We start from the raw sequence: 20,368 nt of genomic DNA, 5'->3' as shown, positions 1-20,368 counted from the left end.
ATATATTCTCTCTCCAGAAGCAGAGATCTCCCTCTCTTTCACCTCTCTCAAATATATTAAGCATAATACAGTCCCAGCTCCGAGTTCCAGGCCCCGAGTCCAGTTCCAGCTCCGGACTAAAATGTCTCCAACCTCGACCCCACAGCCTGCCCAGGAACCAACGGGCTCCAATACCGAAGCCAGGATGAGAAAGGGAGATCCTGTCCACATCCACGAACCATACAAGGATGAAGAAGAGCATCCCGATGCACCACTACCCCAGAGTTCCAAATCGAATGCGAAATACTCCGATCTTCCAGAAAATGACCACGAATCTAATGACCAAGAACATGATGCATACACCTGCCACAGCAGTACAAGCCAAAGCGACCTTGAAACCCAAAACCAAGCCCTCGCCCAGTCCGAACCTCGTCCCATCGACGAAGATGAAGATGAAGATGACGAACATGTCTATTCACCCGCGGACCGACCCCGCCATGCGTGGCAGGTCCTCTGGCTAAAGAACAAAGGCATGGCTCTCGTCTTACTAGCCCAGATGTTCGGCGCTTCCATGAATGTCATGACGCAGATCCTCGAGATCCATAGTGCCATGCATCCATTCCAGGTAATTTCTTCCCTGCCATGCTCTACACCCTATACACTATACCCTATACCCAGATACTGTAACGTGAATTAAATTAAATAAAACCCTAACACACCCACCAGGTCCTCTTCGCCAGAATGTCCATCACTGCCCTGGCAAGCTACATCTACATGTACTACGCCTCAGTCCCGCACCCGCTAGGCACCAAGCCCGTGCGACCACTGCTCCTCCTCCGAGCGAGCAGCGGCTTCATGGGTGTCTACGGACTATACTATTCCGTGCAGTACCTGCCGCTGTCCGAAGCGACGGTGATCACCTTCCTCGCGCCCATCATGACCTGCTATGCCTGTTCGCTGCTCATCCCCGGTGAGACGTTCTCGCGGCGCCAGCAGGCTGCGGCGCTGGTGTCGCTTGCTGGCGTGGTGCTGATCGCCAGGCCGTTTGGGAAGCGCGTCAAGGTTGATTCGGTGCCGACTGCTGTGTCGGTTTGGGCTATGGGGCTGAATGGTGGGTCGGAGGAGACGCCTGGCGACGCGGATGCTTATCACCATGTTCTGGCGACGGTTGTTGCCTTTGTGGGCGTTGTGGGTGCCGCTGGTGCGTATACTTCGATTCGGATGATTGGGAAACGGGCGCATCCGCTTGTTTCGGTGACTTATTTCTCGTCTGTTACGACGGTCATTTCGTTTTTGGCCATGGCTTTTGTGCCTGGTGTGCCGTTCCGATTGCCCGGCTCGGTGGTCGAGTGGTCGTTGTTGACGGGGTTGGGGGTTTGTGGGTTTTTGTTGCAGTTTTTGTTGACGGCGGGTTTGTCGTATGTGCCTCCTGCCTCGGTTTCCGGCGGGAAGGTTGTTGGGCAGGGGTCCAAGGCTACTTCGATGGTTTATATGCAGATGCTGTTTGCGCTGTTTTACGATAAAGTTGTGTGGGGCGTGACGATGTCTGGGGTTAGTTGGATTGGATCGGGATTGATTCTAATTTGTGCCGTTTACGTGGCTGTCGAGGGTGGAAAGAGTCCGTCGATTCCAGCGCAAAGTGACGGAAGTGGACGTGGATCTCGGGATGTTGAGGGGTTCAAGGACGCCACCGAGGAGACGCATTGAGTTTGAGGCTTGCAGATGGCATCTCCGTCATAGGGTTACACTCCGACAGTTCACTTCCGAACTTCATTTGCACTTATACTCTTTATAAGTCTTGGAAGTTGTGGTTATGACTGAACTCATCTACAGTTCCTTTCTATACTCGCCTTCCAACCCTCCCTCCAGTCCTTCAACCATCCAGCCATACATTCACAGTTCTTTAAATGCGCCACTTCGACACCTGGGTCCTCCGCGACCCCTACTCAATCTGGCACTATTACCCAACAGGCCACAGATGGCGCGACACAGTCCGCGACCTCATCCACACCCGAGCAATCTGCAGTCCAAGCTCTGAAGATATAGACCTCAAAAGAACTACTCCCATCGACCCCTGCACCAAACAAACCAACCAAGAATCCTCGCCACTGCTCCGTCTCCCAGCCGAAATCAGACTTCTCATCTGGTCTTACGTCCTCACAGACACAGACACCCCAGAGAGAAACCCACAGACTGTACATCTAGTCCAAATCAAAGGGAAGATCCGGCATGTGAGATGTTGGCAGTCGAGTGAGAGTATATCTGCATCTGCATCTGCATCTACATCTACATCTACAGCATCATCTCCAAAAACCAAACCCCTCCAAACACGCACCTGTTGCCCAACAACACCAGCCCACTGGCGCCACACACCCTCCCTACCTATTCCCATTGCCAATCCCAATCCCTCATCCCAGCCCCAACCCCAACCCTCAAATCCAAACCAAACCCCCACCCCCCAAACAACCCGCCTCCTCTACCCACACACCCACCCCTCCCTCCCAAACACCCTAACAACCCTAACCCCCGCCCTCCTCCGCACCTGCCGCAAAATCTACCAAGAAGCCGAACCAATCCTCTACAAACACACCCTCTTCGACGTCGACGACCTCTTCACCTTCATCGCCTTTGCCACCTCCCTCTCCCCCCCCAGCCCGAGCCTCCATCTCAAGACTGAACGTCCAATGGATGCCCATCTGGACCCCGATGGCCGGCCTAGACCATCGCGGCAGCATCTATGCTCATACGCACAGTGATGAGCTCTGGGAGCGGTTCTGGGCCGTTGTGAGGGATTTGGGTGGGTTGCGGGCGTTGGGGCTGGGGTTGGATTTGGGGGTTGTTTCGGTTTGGGAGTTGGGGGGTGCAGGTGCGGGTGAGGGTGGTATTGGGCATGGTATTGGGAACGGGAATAAGAAGATTCCGTTTGGGATTCGGGAGGCGTGGGTTGGGCCTTTGTTGGAGGTGCGTGGGTTGCAGAGGTTTGATCTGGCCGTTTCGGCGAGGTGTGATGCTTCGGCGCGGGCTGTGGTTGAGGAGAGGTTGGTTCGGGATGTTGGGGTTTTGAGGGGTGATTTGAGGCGGGTTTTGTGTTTGCCGAGGGAGAGGAAGGGGGAGAGGAATAGAGACGGGGAAGGGAAGGGGCGTTGTGTCGGATTGATGGGGAGGAGGGTTCGGTTGGCTATTACTGCTGCTTAGTTGGTTTTGATATACCCTTGTTTTTTTGTTTTTTTGTACAGTCATGGCGGTTAGAGCAGTGAGAGTATTGAGCAGATGTTGATTCAATTGAACTCAACGAGATAACTTAGAGATAATGGACTAATCTTAATCTATGTCCAATCACCCATAGACGTGTGCCTCCAGCTTTTTTTATCCGTATGAACATGAACGTAGAGCATAGAACATAGAACAAACCGCAAGACCGAAAAACAAAAAAAAGAAGCGGAACATTTCATTGGAAGAGTATTAGGGAGAAAGTGGCCGAAAATACCAGAAGAATCCTCCGGCAGATCAGATCAAGTAGACACAAGTAAATCAAATCAAAACAGAACGGAATTGAGAAGTGAAATTGAATGTTGCACAGAGCAGTGGCGATGACAGCCAACAGCAAGAGACGCCATGCGCCACACATAGGAAAAACCGCCAGTTACGGCACAATTTGTAAAGTATAAGACACGAACCGAATGCAAAAGGGGCAAGATATCAAGTGGATATCGGATGCAAAAGGCGAGAGGAAGTCAAATGGAGTCTACTGAGCAGAGACGTGACCAGTGCGACCACGCACCTCCTCCTCGTAGCCATTGGCATGCTCGGACTCGGGCTCCTCGTCTGTGGGGGAGTTCAACCCACTGGGAGGCTCGTGCAGGGATTGCCGGCTGCGGGCCATCCAAGCGCGAACGCCGCCAATCAAGCCCAGGCTGTAACCGGTAGCAAAGTCCTCGTTGCGACGAGAGCCCATGGGGCTATCCGGCCGGATGGGCACTTCACCGACCCGCGATAGGTGTGACTTGCTGCCGCCGGTAGGGCTGGCGAGGGGCCCACGGCCACCGGTCCAGTCCATGCTGTTGCGGGCGCTGGGCGCTGGGCTGCCAGGTCGGCTGTTCTGCCAGATCTGGCGCAGTTCGCGGCCGAGTTCTTGACCGGTCATAGTCCAGTTGTTGCGGATGTTGTCGCGGAGCTCGACGACGTGGCGCTTGATTTCGAGCTCGTTCTTCTTGAGCCAGGAGACGTTCAACTCTTGGCGCGAGGCTCCGCGCTTGAATTGCCGGGAAATGTACTGGTCGTAGTCACGGACAACCCTGTTATTATGTTAGCATTGGCAATGGATCGAGAGATCAATCAAAAAAATTACCTTGTGATGATACCGGTGGTACTGACACCCTCTGTCCGCTGCGTCACCAGGAACTTGCCCTGCTCCTTGATAGGAGCATAAATGTCATCACCCTCAGCAGCGCCATATGGCAGATCATCGTGGGCAACGTAGTCAATTTGGTGCTCCGACAAGAATTCCGGAGTCACGACCCAAGGACAGCAGGGGATAACCTCATCCACCCACTTACAGTGACGAATAGTCTCCGAGCGCTCGGCGCCACTGAGAACCGTCAATCCCTTCCGCAGATGTGTCTCCTCATCACCAGTAACACCGACAATCAGATACGTATCAGGGAAAGCCTTCTTCGCCTGCTCCAGCTGTCTCATATGACTATCAATTCGTCAGCACACATCCACGTCATATCCAAGATAACCGGCCCTCCCATCCTCAATGGTCCAGGCCGTTAGAGTGACAACTTACCCGAGATGGAACAAATCAAAAACACCATCCGCATAAACCCGCACCGCCCGGCCCGTCGGCGGCGGGTTAGTGTGATAACCCACAGGATCCTGCAGTCCGAACACAGGCGGTGCCATTTGAGCCTCGATCTTCTCCTCCTCAGGTAGATCAATATGTAAGCCGGGCCGCGTCGAGCGGGCACCACCTTCGATATCGCTACTGGCAACCGTTGTCTCTGATGGCTCGCCGGGGTCTTCCTTTCCGAGAGCGCCGTTAGCGTCGGAGTGGGACACATCGCCCGAAGCCTTGCGGGCGCGTTTGGACGGCGGGACCGTCTCGTTCACGCTCTTCTTGGATTTGGGTGTGTTGATGACATTGGGGGCATTGGAGGCGGTTGAGTCTTCGCCTTCTTCGCCGGACGCGTCGCGTGAAGAGGGTTGGAGGTCTGTTGGTTTGGGACCTGGGGTTGGAAGATGCGAGGCGCTGCGCTTGCGCTTACCGACTGGAGATGTTGAGGACATTTTTGGGGGGGGGGGGAGGTGTGGAATGGGAGGGGAAGAGAGAGAGCAGGAGATGAGACCCTGAATGACGAGCAGGGAATTAGGGGGTTAATTTTCTGTTTGGGGAAGCTGAGTGGGGGCTGCAATTCCGCTGTCACCCTGATTTATTACGTGACGCTGTTGGAGGTCTTGGCGGTGTGCCAAGATGACCACGTGTGGTCATGCCTTTTGTAGACGAAACTAGTCTGATCTGGGGCGAGATCCGGGCTGATACGGTATACGGGAGCCCCTATACGGACAATTTACGGGCAACATACGGCCCATATACGGCCAATCTTGGTCCCTAGCCTAGATATGGGGTAGGGCGGTGGCGGACCTAGCTCAACTGCTACGCTTCAGGGGTAGATCAAATACGTCATACATCGGAAATCTGGTCTTGATCTCGTGGGTTGTCTGCGACACTAAAATGGAACCGGACTTCTTGGACTGGAATTGAAAACGCTCAATCTACCAAGCCTCTGACTCCGAGATATAGTTGGGATGAAATGAAAATGGGTGAAAGTAAAGGCTCGTCAATAGCGGGCATTTTCTGCGGTATCTCGTGTGGTGATGGCATAAAGAAAACAAACGTGTTCATAGGATCAATCCCCCTCTCACCCCTTCTCACATCGCATTCATTCCACATGGCACATGGTGACCTCCATATTCCTCACTTTGACAATTCGGGAGTTGAGGAAGGGAGAATCAGGCTCGGAACCAGAGCCCGGGCATAACTAAGCGCAAACAGAAAGAGAACATAGGGCATAGATCGTGAAATGATCGTAGAATCAGGGGGTCGTTGGCAAACAGAAACCAAAAGGCAAAAGAAAAACAATGAGAGGAACAAAAGAAGAACTCGGACAGGACGAAAAAGAAAACAGCAACATCAGAACCAATACCACTCAGGAAGATGTAGGCTTGTCCTTCTCGGCGTCAGTGGAGGCCGGGGATTCGGATATTTGAGTCGTAGTCCCCTCCTGTTTCCCCTGAGGGCCCGGGGTTGCCTCGCGGTCGTTCCGAGTGCTTGGGTCGTGCGGCACCTGGTTGCTAAGGTCCTCGTCTTCTTCCGTCTGGTCAAAAAGCTCTTCATTCTGGTCTGGAATCACCTCGGTGCCATCACCCAGGAGGATGATGCGGCCGGAGCGCACACTGAAGCCACGGGACCGCTCCATCTCCAAGTCATATTCATCCGGGGTATCCTCGAACTGGTTCCGGATCCCAGGGCCGCGGAACTCAGCTGCAGAACTGGCCGTCAGCACGAAGTGATATTGGCTTCGGGTTCCTCGGGAGACTTGCCGTACTCGGGCGGAGCACAAGGACCGTCCCCGTTCGCGACCCGCTCTGCAATCTGGTTATACCACTCCTCCTTGGTCTTGCCGTGGAGCAGACCAATGATGGTCATGGTCATATTATCACATCCAACACCACCGGTTTCACTGTTGGAGGCCAGGCAGTTGTCCATCATGTTCTCACAGATCCGGGGAAGAGGCTGCTTGGCAGCAATGCCTCGGCGAACAAACTCTACAACGGCCTGAGAGGACTGGCAATCCCAGATACCTATGATTGTTAGTAAAATCGTCCGCGAATGAGTGGTAGAAACATACCGTCACAAGCAATCACAAGGAACTCGTCATCATTTGTCAGCTCGTGAACAGTGACATCGGGGTATGCGGTGACGATCTGCTGTTCGGGGGAAAGCTCGGGGCTCTTCTTGAATTCAAAGTCACCGATAGCACGGGACAAGGCAAGGTTGCCGTTGACACGACCGAAGTCGACAAAGCCACCAGCAGCGCTGATACGGGCCTTCTCGCCCTCATTCTGGGGCTTGTGGTCAAACGAGAGCGGCTTTGCGCGGCCCTTGACTCCTAGCACTGAACGCGAGTCACCAGCGTTTGCCTATTACCGGTTAGTTTTAATCCATCAAATTCAATCACCACCCGTTACATACCACCCAGATCTTGTCCTTTGAGATAATGCTTGTGGAAGCAGTACAGCCGGACACTTCCTCTTCGTATCGGGGATCTGCACGAGTCAGCCATCGGATACCCCACAAAAGCCGATAATCCACAAACCTTCCAAAATAGCTCTATCGGTAGCAAGGAATCCATCCTTCATGGCCTGCTCAATATCACCCTTGGCGAACGCCTCTTGGCGAGAAACGATCTTGTGCAGGTTCTCGCCCGTGAATAATGCGACCTTGTCACCTCCGTGGCCATCGTAAACACCGAAGAACGCAAGGCGGTGTTCCGGATCCGTCGGTTTGTCGTCGCTAGTGCCCGTATACTTGGCCTGGAGGTCCAGCACTGCAGCGTGGGCGTCCTCCATGCTGATTCGCCAGCCCTGCATGGCAGACACACCGTAGATGCAGCAGTCATCCCCGCCCTCGGAGGAGGTCTAGAGTGAAATCATCATGTCAGTCTTTGTTTGGAACACATGGGGGCACATTGTAGAGCATCGGAAGAGTAACTTGGTATATTGCTATACCAGTTCTCGTGTGCTGCCAAACCCCACTACCGCCCCTCCAGCCCAACAGTTTGAGACCCCGCATGTAGCGAACCCGAGGAAATTGACAACTCCCCGAGTACGATCGGATAGCTAGTGTATTCGAAAGGTAGAATCGAAATATCTCAGTTTTGAGCTTCCTGGTCCAAAACAGGGTTTGGTCGGGGTTGTGTGGTGGAGTGACCGAGGGAGGGGGGATAAAAAGCACCACAACTTCGATAAACATCTCAAATAGGGCTCACCTTTTCGACCACCGGCTCCGACAGGGTTTGACCCATATTGACAAGTATTAATTCGGGGGTTGTGGGATTGAAAGGAAAGGCGAGGTGGTTGAAGGGAAGGGGAAGAGTCAGATGAGGGCGCAGGGCTTTCGCGGATCCGATAAGTGGGGAACAATGGATGACGGCAGATAGGGGAAATCTATCTGAACAGAGACTGGAACAATATCAAGCTCTCTTTTCTCAAGGTATTAGGATTCTGCTTTCGAGGGGTTTTCAGGCAGAGATTTCGTGTTTACCGCTTTGGTGATGCTGTCACGTGAGGAGGGGAATTCGCAATTGGTCATTTGATGCTGCACCGAGGTTTGCTGCCTATGCAGTGCTTCCTTGCCTGGCAGCCACTGGACCACTTTACCACGTTACCAATTCACTTATATAACATTCAATGTGGAGTGCAGTTGCTATTAGAGCTAGTGTACAAGTATACCGATCATATAGAAAAAGCCAATGGATATCATGTGCGCAATGCCCGAGAACGCCGACAGAATGACAGGAAGCAAAAGAAAGAATCAAACAAAAGCGAGCTCACCACTACTGGCGACAGGAAGACCACGCTTGCTGCCGCTCTTCACTGGGGGTGGAGGCTCTAATGGAGACATACGCCACTGAGGGTCAGTCTTGTGAGGGCTGACCTTGCGCAGATGCTCATCCAGATCAGAGACCATAGAGGAACTCTGAGGCATGGCATTCTCATCATTCACTTTGTGCGACCGGTGCTGGCTGTCCAACTGTCGGGCACTGCTCAGGCTGTTCTCACTCCAGAAGCGAGGCAATGGGGAGATGACGCCACGGTAATCCTGCGCGAGACTCAGCTGGCTCTGACCCGCGCTGTTCTCGGCAAGAGGGAACAGGCCGGGTGCCTGCAAGCCTTGGTAGTGGGACATGCGGTTGTCATCGCCATATTCAGAAACTGACATCGCTCCAGACATCGGACGCTCTTGAATGGATTGGCGGTATTCATCACTGAATGTTGATACTGAGACTGTGTCGGCGCGGCTGCGGATACTGCGAGCTCGTTCAAGGGCTCGGAGACCGGACGAAGTGCGGCGGTTGATTTGAGCGGAGAAGAGAGGGTTGGACGAGTTGCGGTGCTTAGCACGGCTATGGACAAAGGCTTCAAGAGAGTCCGCTTCTGAGATGGTCGACTCGTCGGGCTCCACAGCTCGTAGCGTGAGTCGCTTGTAGTTCTCGGGGATACTGGATGCCATGCTGTGTCTCATGCGGGCGACTGCAGGGGGGCGGGGGAATAGCGGTGCGAGGTTATTGAGATTGGCCTCGTCACTGAGCACAGATGCCCTATGGTTCTGCCATGACATGTGAACGACCCCGTGTCCAGGTGGTCCAAAGCCGCCAGCGCCATGGCCGGCACCACTGTATCGTACTGGTAGTCCGGAAGCAATAGATGAGATGCCACTTGAACGCTTGGAGTACCGCTTCGACTTGGATGACTGAATAGACTCTCGCTTCATCGCCCGCGGCTGAATGGGTTTCAAGGGTTGACGTCTGGATCGGTTGGTGGATCTGCGACGGACGGGACTATTCGTATTGGTATAGGAAAGACGGTTGTTCTGTTTCTTGGTAGGTGAGATTTGAACTGGCTTGTCCTCTGCAATGACTTCGTCTCGCAGTGGGACGAAAGCACCGCGAACAGGTGACAGTCGCTTAGGAGAACGAGGAGGAACAGCAGGCTCGGGAATTGAGAAGCTAATAGGGTGCTCCTGTTTGTCGAAGGAGGACACATTCCATGCTGGTCCTAGTTCAAGCTTGGGGAGATCAGATGTAGGCGAGATAGGACTCATCCAGTCTTCCGAGTTGTCGTCACGGGAAGACCTTTCAGTCATGGCCGGTTGGCAATTGGGAACATCCGGTCTGACTGGCCGTGGAGGCGCCGGCTTGGTGTTGGTCGGTCCCTCTTCAACGGTAGGTGAGCTCTTTCTACGACGCCAGCAGCAGAAGAGAATCAAAAGACTCAAGATCACCACCACTGGGACGACAACGGATATGGCGATGATACCAGCCTTCTTGCGGTCGGGGCTGCTGGGTTCAGTGAACGGACTCGTAGGGTCCGTATGAGTGTCCGTTGCTTTGAGAACATCGAGTACAAAGTCTCTTGTGTCTTCAGTTGACCCTTGGTGCGCGGTGAGAGGGATAGTGAACTTCTTAGGGTCCATGTCCTTTGGAACATGACCAAAGAGTGTCTTGTTTTCAGGGAAGTAGGTGAGCCACGAGGAGAGATCGCTATCCAAATCAACATCTAGTTGTACAGAGTCATCGGTAACCATAGACTGGTTAAACTCGAACTTGAAGTCCTTCCCAATTGCTGCTTCACATCCATCGACAGTATTAAGGAATAACTTGAGGAACTCTAGGCGGACCATCAATTTTGCCTGATCTTGGAAAGAATCGATCACAGAAATGGTAATGTTCTGGTTCACGGCATCGTCCGGTGGTGTTCCACTCAGCGATATATTGTCCTCATCCAGGTCCAGCCAGTCCGGCAGTTCGGCATCGATTTTGGCCAGGTCCTTGTTCGAAGTTGGCGAGCCATCCATCGACAAAATACTAGTGAACTTGGGGCTGGTAAACTTGTCACCTCGAGTGAGGTTGAAAGTTTGGACAGTCTCATTGAAGGCAAGGATATGAGGACCAATTGACAGCTCAAACGTCATGTTGGCCGCGCTATATCCAGCTACATCGGATGCAATCAGCTGGAATGTAAATGTCTGAGGTCCCGCGCCTGGAAATGCTGGGCTATTCCCGGCAAATTTCAGGGCCGCTGGGTCAAAGTTGATCCATGAAGGTAGCGGGGCATTGTTCGGTGAGGTTCCGTAGTAGATCGTAGAAGGATGGGTGTTGTCGAAAGTATCCGGGTCGAACTCGATGGAAAATGGGCGACCGGGATGGACAAACAGAGTTGCAGGATACGAAACTGGTCCTATTGATTGCAGTTGAGGCACGAGTGGCTTGTTCACAGTCGGACCTTGATCGGCGGTCACAATTAGAGTAACTTCCATGCTATCACTCTCCGACCCGTCGGATGCCTTGAGCTTAAATTTCATAGAGCCACTGTCGTCTGTGTCTGGAGTTCCCGAGAGGGTGCGAGTGCTGCTGTCGACTTTGAGCCATGATGGTGCATCCAATAGCGAGTACTTTGTGTCATTATCGCTATGAGAGAAAGTGCTTTGGGCGAATACAAAGCGGAAAGGCTGTGAGACGCGCGCGACAGGTGGCAGTTGTGCGTTGATGGGATAATTAGCTGTCAAAGCCGCTGCATTGACTACTGACAGAATAGTCAGGATGATGAGAAAGAGCGCCATGGTTGATGAGGAAGCGGGAGCACCGAACTGTGTAAAAGTGAAGACACAGGCTCACCGGATCACCAATAGCGCATCTAATCTCACGGAGGGTATTGAAAGTAGTCAAAAGAGGAGAAAAGAGAATCAGGATGCAGATGAAAGAGTATCACTGATCTGAAAAGGACAGTCCCTGGCCGAGCCAAAGGGACAATAAGGGAGACATTCAAGGCGTGCCCTTTCCAAAAAGCCATACCTAGATATGCTGGATGTCACGGAAGTATGTAGCAGAATGACAGCGGAGAATGAACGCGGGCGCGATCGCTATCACCGGGCTCACGTTTCGAAGATGCCCGGCTCATGCAAGGGGTACAGGAGCCACCGACGCACCACCCAACCACTGGCATGACTTCTCGCCCCTCGGACTCATTCGAAAGGGACAAGGCAAGGCACATTTCTAGTCAAAGAAAATAGGTCTGTCCTGCAGGCATCGGCGGGGCTCACGTTCCCAAATCCAGGATCATCTTAATGCCTGTCCGCCCAGGGGCATAGTAATCAGGGATGACTTCACGTTCCTCGAATCCCCCACGAGCATACAAGGCGCGCGCAGGCTCCCTGGCCTGGTCCACCCACAGTTGGATGTATTGGCAGCCCTCCTTTCGCAGGCGCTGCTGAATGTAGGACATGACCTCCTGGCCCACACCTTGACGGCGGTTAGCCTCCGTCACACAGACTTTGTGTAAGAGCGCCATGCCCTTCTGTCGGACATAGACCGCGTAGGCGATCAGATCAGATTGCGATCCCTTGGCTCGAGTCGCGTACAGAACTCGCGTGTTGGGCTTTTTTCTCTACAGTTCTTCGCCAAAGGGGAATGCCTCATTGGTGGGGAAGGTTTTTTTCTCGACGCGTGAGATCTGGGCAAGAATTTCCAGTGCCTCGTTTCTATTTAAGGAATGGATGTCCGATATGGTGAGGTTGGACATTCCGAGATCAAGTGCCATTCCGAAGGCTGACAGAGTTGAGTTTGGCCTAAGTTGTATGACATGGACTGGGTTGAATTGGGAATCAACCAGATGAAAGCGATATGAATGCCAGATGAATGCCAGATGTATGTTAGATGTATGTTAGATGTATGTTAGATGTATGCTTATGCCCAGGTAAGGTAGCAAGTTGACGTTCACAATGAGAGTAATGGAAGTTTTGTGGCCCCACCTGACTTGGCCAATGGGAATTGCGTTCAGATCTATAAAACTTGAGATTCCCAGGGGAGATTTCGTTGATTTCGTTTCATCTTTGTCTTCAATTGACATCTCAGCATCTCTCAGGTGTTAGATCCAAGCTAACAGTGATCTTTTGGAGCATCGTCAACCTAACTCGTTCCTGACCCCCCAAGTCGACTTATTCTCGCATAAACACAGTTTATCAGATGAATTGATCATCGATGCTTCTCTATTGCGGACAGAACATCGTCTATGAAAGACTGCAGCAAAAGAGTCATGTTGTTCTTACTCTAGGGGAGCAGACGAAGGCAAGTGCGAGGACAGACCTTTCCAGAATGAAGCAGTAGCCAAATCCAAGACCACGTCAGGTTCCATGTTTGGGCTGTTCTTCCATCTTTCATCCGCCAACCTTTCGGATCCATCGTGTCTTTGGTCGTTTCTTCGTCATGGATCCATCCCCAGCTGTGCCCACGAATCTAACCCTCCAACTACCCTGGGTGGGCAACGGCACCTCCGCCATCGTGAGACTAATGTCCTCGTCGATAGTAGTCAAGATACCCCATATTCAACCAAACATGTCAACCCAGCATCACCTTGTCACGGAAGCTGCAATCTATCAGCGACTGGGACCACACCCCAACATCACCACGTTCGTCGCCTTCAAAGACGGCAACGTCTACCTCGAAAGACTCCGATGCACTCTCCGACAACGACTCATTGATATCCAGACCGTGGGATTGCTTCCCGCAGCTAACCTGCTCCTCCTCTGGGCCTCTCAAGTCGCACAAGCTTTCAAACATATTCATTCTCGCGGAGTCTTCCAAGTCGATATCGCCACTTACAACATGTTGGTGGACTGGTCCGACAACATCAAGCTGTCGGACTTTGCTGGGTCCAGTATCGACGGGTCAGAGCCTGCCATGTGTGCTAGTTTTCGTGCCGAGCATCCCCGGTGTCTGTCCACTTCTCCCTCGATCCGTTCTGAGCTTTTTGCCCTGGGGTCTGCATTTTACGAGATGGAAACTCTGAATGAGCCGTATCAGGATAAAAGCTACGACGAGATTGACGAGTTGTATGTGGCTGATCAATATCCCGACACTGCTGAGATGGTTCTAGGTGAGATCATTCGCAAGTGCTGGCTAAGACAGTATCAGAGTGCTGAGGAGATGATTCGTGATATTGACCTGATACGAATGCGTCTGGAACAGTCTAATCCATCTTCCATGGAAGGGACTGCTACAAAGGAGAAGAATACAGAAAAGACCAATACGGATTCAGAGGCTCAACCGGAGATCTAAGGTAATTTCGAGAATCCCCCCCCCTCCCCCCTCCTCTCTCCCCCATATCAGTTATCACGATTGAAGCACAAGCTAACAATTCCAAGTCGAACCAAATCCATAAGTTGCACCCTTTACCACACCCCCACACGCATGAGCTTCACGAGCTTCATATCCATATCAGGCAATAGTCTTTGCACGGCTCTGTTCGTACTGGACGACAGCATAGCGCTAATCAATTCCCATTGTTAACCTCACTCACAGCCCGTACCTTTATCAATATAAATTAGAGCCCAGCTTACCTCAATCGTAGTCACATTCGGGTCTTGGCAGGTCGGGCAAGGAGCAATAACAGGCGTGATCCCGCCGTCATATCCATTGTCAGTGGAGTTCGGACAGTGTCGCTGGATCCCGTAGGCACTCTGGCGCCAGCAGAGCTCGTACACTCGGATGGTGACCATGTGTCTGGGGCGTCTGGTGCAGGGCCGGTACACGCGCGAGCTTCGGGTGTATTCGCACATTTCGAGGTACGGGTACGGTGCTGGGTTGGTGGTTTCTTGGTGGTGGTGGAGTTGAAGTTGAAGTTGACGTTGAGGTGGGATATCTGGTGGGTTGAAGGTTAGCTACTGTCTTGGTTTGGTGCTTGGTAGCTAGCACAGGCTCAGGCTCAGGCTCTGATCAGGCCATCGTGGACCCAGTATATGTGAGACGACGTACCTTTCAACGATGCATGTCTGTGTCAGGAAGGAAAGAGAGAGTGTTGGAAGTTCGGGTCAAGAAGGATGGTGGGATGCTTAACCGGTCATTGGCATAGACAATGTGATCTGAGGCTAGGGCCTAAACATTGTGAGTGTTGGAATAACTTTCACGTAGAATATCACCTTTGCTCCGATGGTTTGATAATCTGCTCGACGGCCCTTGACTCTGCTATTACGTCTACGATTGCAGGCCTTTATATATACTATGGTGACTCCCATGTCCTGTATACAAGAATATTATACAGTCCTGAAGACGATGGTACTCGCCACTACTGGTAGATATGGTTCAGGGAAGAGAGAACCTCGATTTATGACTCTGATACAGGGTGTTTTTCTGGACGAATATCCTGGGACCAAGAACAACGTTCAAGGGCAATTGAGACTGGAACAAGAATGTCAGAAATGGGGTCTGGTCTCGCTACTGCAGAATTTGGCTGGGGCATTGAAGCGGAGGATGTGTATATATGACCTGGGAAGGATACAAGGGTAATAGAAAGATGGTTGGTATATCCACGCATTCATTTTGAGCGTCGAGCATCATGGCAATAAGCTTTGCATGTGTGCTGTTATTGGCCTACGGGGCTCTGTAGACCCAGTCCTCTCCTCTCGTTTTGAGAACCAGCTCATGTTCATACTTGACAGAATTCCAGTTGCCTCGAGAGGCTCATGTCGGAGTTGATGAGCCACAGTCGAATCAGTAACTTATCGAGTCATAGACAGCAAAGAATACAATTCAAACCCAGACGTCAAAACAACCACATCAGAGATCCTGCATACAACATCCAAGAGAAACAAAACTATTACACATTAAAATTCCAAAACAACAATTCATCCCATCACCCCCATCCATCCTAATTAACACTCCAATGAACAACCTGCTGCACGCGAATAGCCATAGGATCCAACCCCTTCTCCAAGCGATCCCTCTCCTTCGGATTGACCATTTCAACCCGCGTCGTGAAAGTAGTCAGTTGAGCACGCTCATCGTCATAATGTGTAAAAGGAAGGGGACTGCGAGTAGATGATAGACTGTGCGTGCTGGACACATTGCTGTGACTATGCTTTGCGGGACTTTTCCGGACCTTGTTCACTCCCCGGCTTCGGCGGACTCCCAGGCTGGATAGTTTCTGCGCTATTAGGCGGATGAATGGTTGCAGGGCTGGTAGGCAGGCGCAGACTATTCCGATGCAGGGTTCCACGATCGACCAGACGTATACGTCGCTCATTACCCATGACAGGTCGATGCTTGTTTTCAGGTACGTGAGAGTGTGGATTCGGACGATGCTGGTGATGCAGGCGCTGTGGGTGTTATGGGTTAGTTATGCTCTGGTTGGGTTCTAGGTTGGGGGAGGGTGCTGGGTGCTGGGTGTTGGGGTGGACTTACACAACTCCTAGTAGGAGGACACTGCATATTCCGACCTTTTGCATGGTTGGCATTTTGAGACTCCATACAATTGGTAGAGGGACGAGGAGGATCAAGAAGTCTATCACGACGTTGGTGGCTGCGTTTCCAATCAGATAGTTGTAGAAATTGAATCTGTACTCTCCTGTGCTTGTGCTTGTTCCTTGTGTCCAGAAATATGAGACTGGATTGGAGACAGATATTGTGGCAATCATGCTGCCGAAGGTCCAGCCATAGCTGATGAAAAGACAGGCCCAGATTGACCAGTTCATGCCGAATATTCGGCGGTAGAACATCAATATCGAGACTTTGATGAGCAGGAGTTCGGCAAGGTAGATCAATAGGTATGCGAAGAGTGCCTGGTGTATGAATTAGTAGCTGGCAACATCACTCGCATGTCCGCTTCTGGTCCTGCTGCTTACCTTCCGCAAGAGAATCAGATCTCCCAATGATGCGCTCCAGATATGCTTGCCCAGGCCATGTTCTCCGCCTGGTTGACGAGATTAATGAATGCTTTCCAAGACAGAGAAAATGGGCTCCACGTACAAACCACAGCAGCAGCAAGTAATGCAATCAACGGAATAAGCGACGCCCCGATCAACCAGTCATCGACCTCGGGCCTGGATCGCTGGTAGTATATCCTCATCAGAAACCGAAGAGCCACACTCCCTGCAGCCACAGCACATATCGCAATGACCACGGCATTCTGTCTGGGCGTCCGATTCTCACTTAGATCAATCCCGGCTGGCCGTGGCGACGTGAAAACACGCGAGAGGTCCATGATCAGGGACCGTGGTGACCAGCCTAGAGATGACCAGCCTGGAGATTTGACAATTTACCACGTTTTCTCGGACATCGAAATCCTTCCCCAGGGGACAGCGCTTGTTTTTGCTCAAGACAAAGCAATCTATATAAGTGGAGCCATGGTCCATATGGCCTCCAGTCAGAAGAACTATTCAGTGAATTGCGTTGCTCGAATTCCTCTCTTGGCGTCAATTAAGCATAAATCAAGCCTAATTCCGTGGTCTATCCTGTCTGTTTCATGTATGTTTGAAACGATCGACATGTCTCAAGCCTGCATCCAAGTATCCAAGTGAAGCCTGATATCCCAGGCTCAGTGATCCTGGATCCACCCCTGTAATCATCGTGTCAGCATTGGTAACCAGCTGGGCAGTCCTGGAGTCAATAGAGAGGACAGGGAGTTTACAAGATAGGGGCTAGGGTTGACAAACTCATTGTTCTTGGCCGGTGAGGCAGTCTAATTGTTCCGATTCCAACAATTATCTCTGAAGCAAAAAGGCATATTGTTCCATGTATATTGTGGCAGACAGGTGCAATGTACTATCACTCCACCCATCCCCCTCCCCAATATAGCTAGACTGGGACTAAGACTTGTCATTTCATTCAGGTGGAATCGGAGAATCTTCCTAAACCAGACCTGCTGTGTCTCTCTGCCCCGCTATCTCTGCAATTTTCTACAGTACTATACTCTGTCAGCGTGTGCATGTCGGAGCTTGAGATAAGTTACGTATCCTTTGTGTAAGCCCAGGCCGTCTTGGTGACTGCGCTTTCTCCGGGGGTTGACCTTATGCAGAACTGGGCACGATACTCTCACTGGATCATCCGTGTCATCATATCGGAATATCTCCGTTGAATAGAACACTTCAGTATCCAATATACCGTAGTTATAGTTCGGATAGGCCGGTGAAACACGATCGGCGTGTGAGAATGGCGCGCGATGAAAGGCAGAAAACAGAAATACCTGAGTTCTGAGACGTAAATTAGAATTTACCTCAAAAGAATTGTTCTCTATTATGGAGAGCTGCTATTTCAACTCGAACATCCAGTACCAACAACAGTAACCCGAACTAATCTGATCAAAGCCCAAACCGTGAAAAGTTCCCCACCAAACCCAACTCCAACTTCACTCCAACACTGCCCAGATCATTGAAGGAAAATGCCACCTAAAGCAGACCAGGCAGATGATAAGCGCCAAGCTGCGCGTGAAGTCATTGATATTCTCCAAGAGATCTCTGACCTGTTGGTGCGTCCACTCCTGTCTGCCTCTACCTCTGCCTGCCTCTGCCCAGCCTGGATCACTGCAGTCGCAGTCACATTCACATCACGTTATACATAGTGAATCCGAGAGACAAGGCGGATCCAGATATGGAATTGCATAGACTGATACATTGATATTGTAGAACACGGATCTCGACCGAACAGAGTTATCACTCTGCGTATCGTTGATTGAAAATGGGGTGAATCCCGATGCTCTAGCGGTACGCGTTTCCCCCTTCTCTATCTCACACCTCGATCGATCGAGAATGCAGCACGCGTGTTCGGACGTGACGGTTGAGGCGACTAAGACTAATTGGTCTATAGACTGTTATTAAGGATCTGCGGAAGGAGACGGGGGCTTCCAAGCGCGTTTCTAATGCTCCGGCTGTGGAGTAAGTTAAGTGGAATCGGGGAGGGAGGCTAGAGACTGTTTTTTTTCCCGCTTACTTCCTATTGGTCTTGTTTGTGAATTCTTATGTTTTTTTGTTGGCGTTGAGGCTAAGTTGCATGGGGCAATATGTTTACCAGTCGGTCGGAGATACCCTTTTGTTGGTTCAGTGGTAGAAATACAGATTTATTTTGATTTGGGTTTCTGGGTAGCTTGGGAACTTCTGATTGCCTTCCTAGGTATCGTAAAATCGGGGGGATATGGGGTAAATGATGCGGACGGCAATGGGAACGGGGAGCAATGGGAATGGGAATGGGAATGGGTAGGCTGAGATGCAGGAGAAACAAAGGCGATTCGCATAGGTTTCAAATCGCGGATATCCAAACAAAAGATAATCATTCGCGCTATTTCGACTCATCGGGCTTGCTGGCGGACTTGAGGTCGTCCTTGTCCTTGGGGGTTTCATCAGACATGGCCTCTGCCGTGGCCTTCTTGATTTGGTCACTTTCCGGAACAGTAACTTGCTCCTTGGTCTTAGTATCCTTCTCATCATCGCTATCACCGAGACTGAATGGGTCGTTCTCGGCAACAGGAGAAGGCTCGACGGCGGACATAGGCTGCCATTTGCTAGGCTTGTTGCCCGTGGAGCTGTTGCGCTTGGAGGAGGGAGCATCGTAGAGGTTATCGATTTCAGTAGGAGGTCCATCCTGGAAGGACACTCGGCGTCGGTCTGGCGAAGGAGAGGTCTTGACGCTGGGACGAGGACGGGGAGGCTGACGAGGAGGAGCTATGCAAGGTTAACGGAGTTCAGCGAAACCAGAGTTGTTAGTACACACCTTCGCCATCTCTCAGCTCAAGGGCAGAGAAGTCATCACCAAGAACCTGGGGGTCTGCGTCGTAACGCTCACGATCACCGCTGCGACGGCCCATATCGCCGCTACGCCGGGGACGGCCGTATGCAGCACTCTCTCCTTGGGTAGGTCCGGCCTGTTCATCCCCTTCTTCTCCATCAATCCTCTTCTTAAGATTTGTTACCCAAGAGTTCACCTTGGACTGTGTCTCCAAGAAACCCTTGCGGATATTCTCGCGGATCACGGGTAGATCATCTGCAGAGACCCGCAATTAGCATGTGCACATGTCACAAGACCACAATCCTTACCATCGAAAAAGTTATATTCCCGGTCATCCGATTCTTCACTTCCTCTGGGTCGCTGGTATCTGGGATCACTTTCCCAGCCGGGAGGGGGCGCGCGACGCCCTGTCGCATTATAGTGCTCGGAGAGCTGACGTGCGTACTGTTCATCTGCATCCACCTGTCTCTGCGTGGTAGAGGGAGACTGCTGGGAGGGACGGGGTGGCTTCGGTGGCGGTGCCATTTCTTCTTGGGCCTTGGGGTCGGTCATGCCTACACTCCAGATCAATATTTCTGTCCATCTGTAAACAATGAAACTACAAACCCAGAAGCGCATTAAATGCTCGCTCGACATTCCAATTGCTTGCGGTCAAGATCGCCTTCACAACGCCGGGCTCAACGCTTGGGAAAGCCTCCTTCAATGTGATCTCCGACTGTTCTCTCGGGCTCAGGGGCCTGGGCGGCTTTGGCGGGGCATCCTCGGCGGGAGCTGGCTGTGCAGCAGCAGGAGAGGAAGTCGTGACTCCGCTCTCTTGGGGTTCATCGTCAAAGTCAAGCGGGCGGGCGGTAGTGGGTGACTCGGCTCTGAGACTGGTGGGGGAGTTGAGCGCAGCCAAGGGCTTGCTAGTAGTGGACTGCATCTGGAGTGAGCCTCATGCGCCAAATCTATCGATATCAGGTGGGAAGTACGTACATTCTTGTCTTCTTCGGACATCTTGAAGTGAAATTCAGCAGTTCAAGGGAATAGATGAAGAAAAGAAAAGAAAAGAGTTG

General features: G+C 51.8%; 11 protein-coding genes across 11 annotated transcripts; 4 read left to right on the top strand and 7 right to left on the bottom strand.

The window, feature by feature from the left end:
• Positions 1-121: 121 nt before the first annotated feature.
• Positions 122-1,686, top strand: N7511_005327 (DMT family transporter; the record flags this gene model as incomplete). The annotated part of the gene is made up of 2 exons (XM_057127704.1): positions 122-604; positions 706-1,686. The coding sequence occupies 2 exons, from the start codon at positions 122-124 to the stop codon at positions 1,684-1,686; spliced, it is 1,464 nt and encodes a 487-aa protein (XP_056984221.1).
• A 200-nt stretch (positions 1,687-1,886) lies between these two features.
• N7511_005326 (uncharacterized protein) lies at positions 1,887-2,735 on the top strand (the record flags this gene model as incomplete). The annotated part of the gene is made up of 1 exon (XM_057127703.1): positions 1,887-2,735. The coding sequence occupies one exon, from the start codon at positions 1,887-1,889 to the stop codon at positions 2,733-2,735; it is 849 nt and encodes a 282-aa protein (XP_056984220.1).
• A 989-nt stretch (positions 2,736-3,724) lies between these two features.
• Positions 3,725-5,268, bottom strand: N7511_005325 (choline-phosphate cytidylyltransferase; the record flags this gene model as incomplete). The annotated part of the gene is made up of 3 exons (XM_057127702.1): positions 3,725-4,274; positions 4,328-4,678; positions 4,769-5,268. The coding sequence occupies 3 exons, from the start codon at positions 5,266-5,268 to the stop codon at positions 3,725-3,727; spliced, it is 1,401 nt and encodes a 466-aa protein (XP_056984219.1).
• A 920-nt stretch (positions 5,269-6,188) lies between these two features.
• N7511_005324 (PP2C family serine/threonine-protein phosphatase) lies at positions 6,189-8,219 on the bottom strand (the record flags this gene model as incomplete). The annotated part of the gene is given in 6 exon segments (XM_057127701.1): positions 6,189-6,531; positions 6,546-6,843; positions 6,891-7,182; positions 7,235-7,308; positions 7,359-7,680; positions 8,031-8,219. The coding sequence occupies 6 exon segments, from the start codon at positions 8,064-8,066 to the stop codon at positions 6,189-6,191; spliced, it is 1,365 nt and encodes a 454-aa protein (XP_056984218.1). The 5' UTR covers positions 8,067-8,219.
• A 356-nt stretch (positions 8,220-8,575) lies between these two features.
• N7511_005323 (putative transmembrane glycoprotein) lies at positions 8,576-11,383 on the bottom strand (the record flags this gene model as incomplete). Its single annotated transcript, XM_057127700.1, has 1 exon — positions 8,576-11,383. The coding sequence occupies one exon, from the start codon at positions 11,381-11,383 to the stop codon at positions 8,576-8,578; it is 2,808 nt and encodes a 935-aa protein (XP_056984217.1).
• A 476-nt stretch (positions 11,384-11,859) lies between these two features.
• Positions 11,860-12,111, bottom strand: N7511_005322 (GNAT family N-acetyltransferase; the record flags this gene model as incomplete). Its single annotated transcript, XM_057127699.1, has 1 exon — positions 11,860-12,111. One exon carries the CDS (start codon positions 12,109-12,111, stop codon positions 11,860-11,862), a length of 252 nt encoding a protein of 83 aa, XP_056984216.1.
• A 1,043-nt stretch (positions 12,112-13,154) lies between these two features.
• Positions 13,155-13,877, top strand: N7511_005321 (kinase-like protein; the record flags this gene model as incomplete). Its single annotated transcript, XM_057127698.1, has 1 exon — positions 13,155-13,877. One exon carries the CDS (start codon positions 13,155-13,157, stop codon positions 13,875-13,877), a length of 723 nt encoding a protein of 240 aa, XP_056984215.1.
• Positions 13,878-14,036: 159 nt separating this feature from the next.
• On the bottom strand, positions 14,037-14,377 carry N7511_005320 (uncharacterized protein; the record flags this gene model as incomplete). Its single annotated transcript, XM_057127697.1, has 2 exons — positions 14,037-14,087; positions 14,159-14,377. 2 exons carry the CDS (start codon positions 14,375-14,377, stop codon positions 14,037-14,039), a joined length of 270 nt encoding a protein of 89 aa, XP_056984214.1.
• A 1,088-nt stretch (positions 14,378-15,465) lies between these two features.
• Positions 15,466-16,797, bottom strand: N7511_005319 (uncharacterized protein; the record flags this gene model as incomplete). Its single annotated transcript, XM_057127696.1, has 4 exons — positions 15,466-15,913; positions 15,999-16,375; positions 16,439-16,506; positions 16,563-16,797. 4 exons carry the CDS (start codon positions 16,795-16,797, stop codon positions 15,466-15,468), a joined length of 1,128 nt encoding a protein of 375 aa, XP_056984213.1.
• A 1,176-nt stretch (positions 16,798-17,973) lies between these two features.
• Positions 17,974-18,470, top strand: N7511_005318 (mitotic-spindle organizing protein 1; the record flags this gene model as incomplete). The annotated part of the gene is made up of 3 exons (XM_057127695.1): positions 17,974-18,060; positions 18,218-18,295; positions 18,399-18,470. 3 exons carry the CDS (start codon positions 17,974-17,976, stop codon positions 18,468-18,470), a joined length of 237 nt encoding a protein of 78 aa, XP_056984212.1.
• A 396-nt stretch (positions 18,471-18,866) lies between these two features.
• N7511_005317 (uncharacterized protein) lies at positions 18,867-20,309 on the bottom strand (the record flags this gene model as incomplete). The annotated part of the gene is made up of 5 exons (XM_057127694.1): positions 18,867-19,249; positions 19,299-19,568; positions 19,622-19,867; positions 19,920-20,229; positions 20,289-20,309. The coding sequence occupies 5 exons, from the start codon at positions 20,307-20,309 to the stop codon at positions 18,867-18,869; spliced, it is 1,230 nt and encodes a 409-aa protein (XP_056984211.1).
• Between the last annotated feature and the right edge of the window lie 59 nt (positions 20,310-20,368).

This window comes from Penicillium nucicola (genome assembly GCF_028828085.1).
Source record: "Penicillium nucicola strain IBT 29836 chromosome Unknown utg000005l, whole genome shotgun sequence".
NCBI lineage: Eukaryota > Fungi > Ascomycota > Eurotiomycetes > Eurotiales > Aspergillaceae > Penicillium > Penicillium nucicola.
This window is presented reverse-complemented; position numbering and strand designations above follow the sequence as displayed.